This window comes from Epinephelus moara, chromosome 18 (genome assembly GCF_006386435.1).
Source record: "Epinephelus moara isolate mb chromosome 18, YSFRI_EMoa_1.0, whole genome shotgun sequence".
NCBI classification, from domain to species: Eukaryota; Metazoa; Chordata; class Actinopteri; order Perciformes; family Serranidae; genus Epinephelus; species Epinephelus moara.
In genome coordinates this window covers 8025910-8029905 of record NC_065523.1, presented here as the reverse complement: position 1 = coordinate 8029905, position 3996 = coordinate 8025910, and the positions used below count along the sequence as shown (strand labels likewise).

At 43.6% G+C, this 3996-nt stretch overlaps 1 protein-coding gene across 1 annotated transcript in view; it reads left to right on the top strand.

Annotated features, from left to right (window-relative positions):
• The first annotated feature begins 2835 nt into the window (after positions 1-2835).
• The window catches only part of praf2 (PRA1 domain family, member 2), a 13852-nt gene continuing 12691 nt past the window's right edge, over positions 2836-3996 (top strand). The window contains exon 1 of the mRNA XM_050068253.1: positions 2836-3031. Within this exon, the coding sequence (XP_049924210.1) occupies positions 2853-3031 (179 nt within the window). The 5' untranslated portion in view covers positions 2836-2852. The remainder of the gene's footprint in view (positions 3032-3996) is intronic.

The following is a 3996-nucleotide window of genomic DNA, read 5'->3' as shown; positions in this document are numbered from 1 at the left end:
CCGCAGCAGCCAACCGGACAGTCTACAGCAGAGCGCGCTCCCGACAGTCTTATCCTTTCGCTCTCTGGTTCTTTCAAAATAAAAGTCTTCTCCTTCCGAGGCTGCTGTGATTTTTCAATCCACCGTTAAGTTCATGATTTTACAATGAGGCTATGATATTCTCTATTTTCATATTTCAACAAATTCCATTAAAACGACTAAACTACAACTATTAATTGTCTCTGTGGCCAAACCTGATAGAGCAAACTATTATTAGCCCGTTGCAGAGGTGGGACAAATACATTGTTTTAGGAAGTGACAAGTCTCGAGTCTTTGTTAAAGGGATAGTTTGGATTTTTTGAAGTGGGGTTGCATTGAGTATTTATCAATGGACAGTGTATTACATGCAATAGATGTCAGTTGGTATGCTCCCAGCTTGGAGAAGCAGGCTGGACACCGACATGGAAGCTGCGCAATGTACTGCTGTGGAGGGGTTGGCAACAGTAGGCCTACGAGGTCAAGCCACCTAAAAATGGGCTCACCTAAAAAAGGAAGAAAAAAAATCAATGTCTGTTTCAGGGAATGCTAAGTTTAGAAAATGAACTGCTTTTTGCAATTATGGATACGTTGAACACCACTCCAAAAAAAAAATCAAACTATCCCTTTCAGTCCCAAGTCAAGACAGGCAGCAAGGAAGTAATTATAATAGGCCTAAATATACTGTTGGGGGGGGGGTACACATCCCATCTTGGTACATCCCCTCATACACTGAATACAGATTATACATAAATATATATAAATTTAAAAATTGCGACCCTATACGACAGGCAACCACGCACCACTGTCAAAAATGCTCATCAGCAAATGCAATCATTATCATAAATAAACCTAATAAACTGATTTCTATTACCACCAGTTCTACTATAAAGGGGTGATCACACAGAAATGAGACGCTAGAGACGCGGACGCTTCAAAGATGCTTGAAACGCTGGAAGTGCTTACGCCGGGTGCACAACCTATTTTTCCTGTTTTAACGGAGCGTTTCCCCAACGCATTCCCCACCCCCAGAACAACGCCGCGAGGTTCCGTCGTTGACGGACCTGGCCAGATGCGGGCGGCTAGCTAGCGTGCTGTCGGTGAGAGCTGTTAGCGAAGTCATCTAGCAGAAGAGCTAGCAATATCTTCCAGCGAAGTCACTGTACCAACTGAACTGAGACGAGTTGAGTAGTGTACTATTGAAAGAGCTGATATAACGTTATATAGAAATGAACGCGAAATCCGAAAAAATAGAGTAATTATCAACCGCATAGAAATCAACCTATGGTCAACAGTCACTTTTAATAGTGGAAAAAAAGCTTATGCTTATTTTTCTTTTGCATAAATAAATGAGATATTGTTTGTTTCCAACTGTGATTGCAATTTATTTCCTACTTCCGGCACCGTTATGCTCCGTTTCTCCCATCTTGTCAACGCCCGAGTAGGAAAAATCCCCCAAAAAAAGACGCAGGAAAAACGCCCGTCTAAAAAGACGCTTAAATGCCGGTCAGACGGGCCATATCATAGGAAAACAAACATTCACACCAGACTATATGAACCAAACCAAGGAAAGTGAGGGGAAAGTGCCCTTAATATGGAGCAAGCTGCATATAAAACTGGCTCCTATTTCCATGATGCAGATGAATGGTGGTCTCTAGCCTCTCGATTCTCGCCACAAGTCTTTATAGCAAGCTTTCTCTTAAAATATTTTTACCCAAGGTTTTTTTTCATGGATTTAACATGTAGACACAAAATAATACCAATACTAACACTAATAGTGATTGGGGGAGAGTTACTGCCTCAAGTGAAGGAGTTCAAGTATCTCAGGGTCTTATTCATGAGTGAGGGTAAAATGGAGCATGAGATGGATTGGCGGTTTGGTGCTGTGTCTGCAGTGATTCAGGCACTGCGCCACACCATCGTAGTGAAGAGGGAGCTGAGCCGGAAGGTGAAGCTTTCCATTTACTGGTCCATCTACGTCCCAACCCATGGTCATGAGCTCTGGGGTAGTGACCGAAAGAACGAGATCATGAATACATGTAGTCATAATAGGTTTCCTTTGCAGGGTGACTGGGCTCAACTTTATACATAGGCATCCAGAGGGAGCTCGGAGAAGAGCCGCTGCTCCTTCGCTTTGAAAGGGGTCAGTTGCAATGGTTGGGGCATCTGACTAAGACGCCCCCTGGAGGCCTCCTGTTAGAGGTGTTGCAGGCACGTCCCACTGGTAGGAGGCCCCAGGGCAGACCCAGAACATACTGGAGGGATTATATATCTCGTGTGGCCTGAGAATGCCTTGTGGTCCCCAGGAGGAGCCGGAGAGCATCTGTGGTGTTTTGCTAGATGAAAATGGATGGATAACATCACAAAAAATTAAAAAAAAATCAATAACAATAAAACAGTAGCATATGGGTTTAAATACATATATATATATACACACACGGGTGCATACACACACACACACACACACACACACACGGACACACACACACACGGACATATAGCCTATGTATAATAACACTGAATATAGGCTACAGAAGAGTATAGGCTATATGTAACTGTAAGCTATCATTCATATATCAGTCCTATTTTAGATTTGTATATGAATAAGACAAGCTACCCAAACACGTTATGAATAATGTTATGATTATGTAATCACAGATAGGCTATTGGAACCAATATTTCATGTTCCCCCATTACTGCGGGACGGAACGCGCGTTCTCGATGCTCGGGCACGCGCTTCGCTAGAAACTGAGGGAGTGACACACACACAACCCTTGCGTCCGCCCCTTCCCCCGTGTTGCATTCTGGGAAATCGTGTTTACTATCGTTTATGAAAGATGGCAGCCGTACAGCCGCCACCCCTCCGGAGCCTGGAGGATTTTCTCCTGAGCTCGGCCCGGTTCGCGGTGCCCGACGTGCGCGATCTGGACCGCTGGAACAACCGCATCATCAACAACCTGCTCTACTACCAGAGCAATTATCTCCTGTCCGCTGTGGGTATCCTGCTCATAGTGGGGTAAGTTTCATTATTCTGACGTGGTCACTCTCTCTCTCTCTCTCAGTAACGAACATACTGGAAGTCAGGAGTAATCACTGGGAACTCAGGATGTGATTTTTTTCCAACAGCAGCAAGAATGAGCCGTGTGCCCCAGCGTCGTGTGCACACGACACATTACAGAGCAGACTTTACCTTATTGGATGTAAAAATCGATGCTTTATAAGCCTATAGAGCCCTCAGAAATTCCCATACCGAAACAAAAACTGGTGTTCATTGAATGCACAACACTGTCTGTTAATGATTTCACCATGCAATACGTCACATTTCATATAGATGCAAAAGACAGTCCTGTGACACAGCTTATGTTTCACACTCTCCTCTATGGACAGTGGTGGAAGGAGTAGGCTGTTCAGATGTTTGACTTAGTAATGATGGAAAACAACCAATCAGAGGTGAGGAGTCCCTTAAGCAGCTGTCAGTCATGGCAATTGCTCCATGAGCTGTGGTCAGTCTGTCAAGCTGGTAACTTTCTGATACCGCATTACCTATTTCTCACCTCAGGTGTTTTCACAAACATTTTAGTGTACTGTTAAGTTTTAAAGGGACAGTGTGTAATATTTGGCATGGTTTATTGTCAAATCTGTCAAATCTCAAATCTGAATCTGAATATTCTACCCATTAATATGTTTATATAAGTGTATAATTGCTATAAAATAAAATTCGTTTGGTTTTCGTAGCCTTATAATTATGCAAGGGCCTTGCTTTAGAGAGGCCGCCATGTATGTAAGGCAGCCCGAGAACGCGTTTCGCGTGTATAAATAAACCAACGAAGACAGCGGAAGGAAGGAAGGAAGAAGGAGGAGGAAACAGCAGAGAGTGTTAGTAGTTCGTCGATAGAGAGTAGTGAAAAGTTTGTTTAGTTATAAAGTTTGCGAATGGACTACACTTACCACGCAACAGGAGAGAATGAACCCGAACCGTCA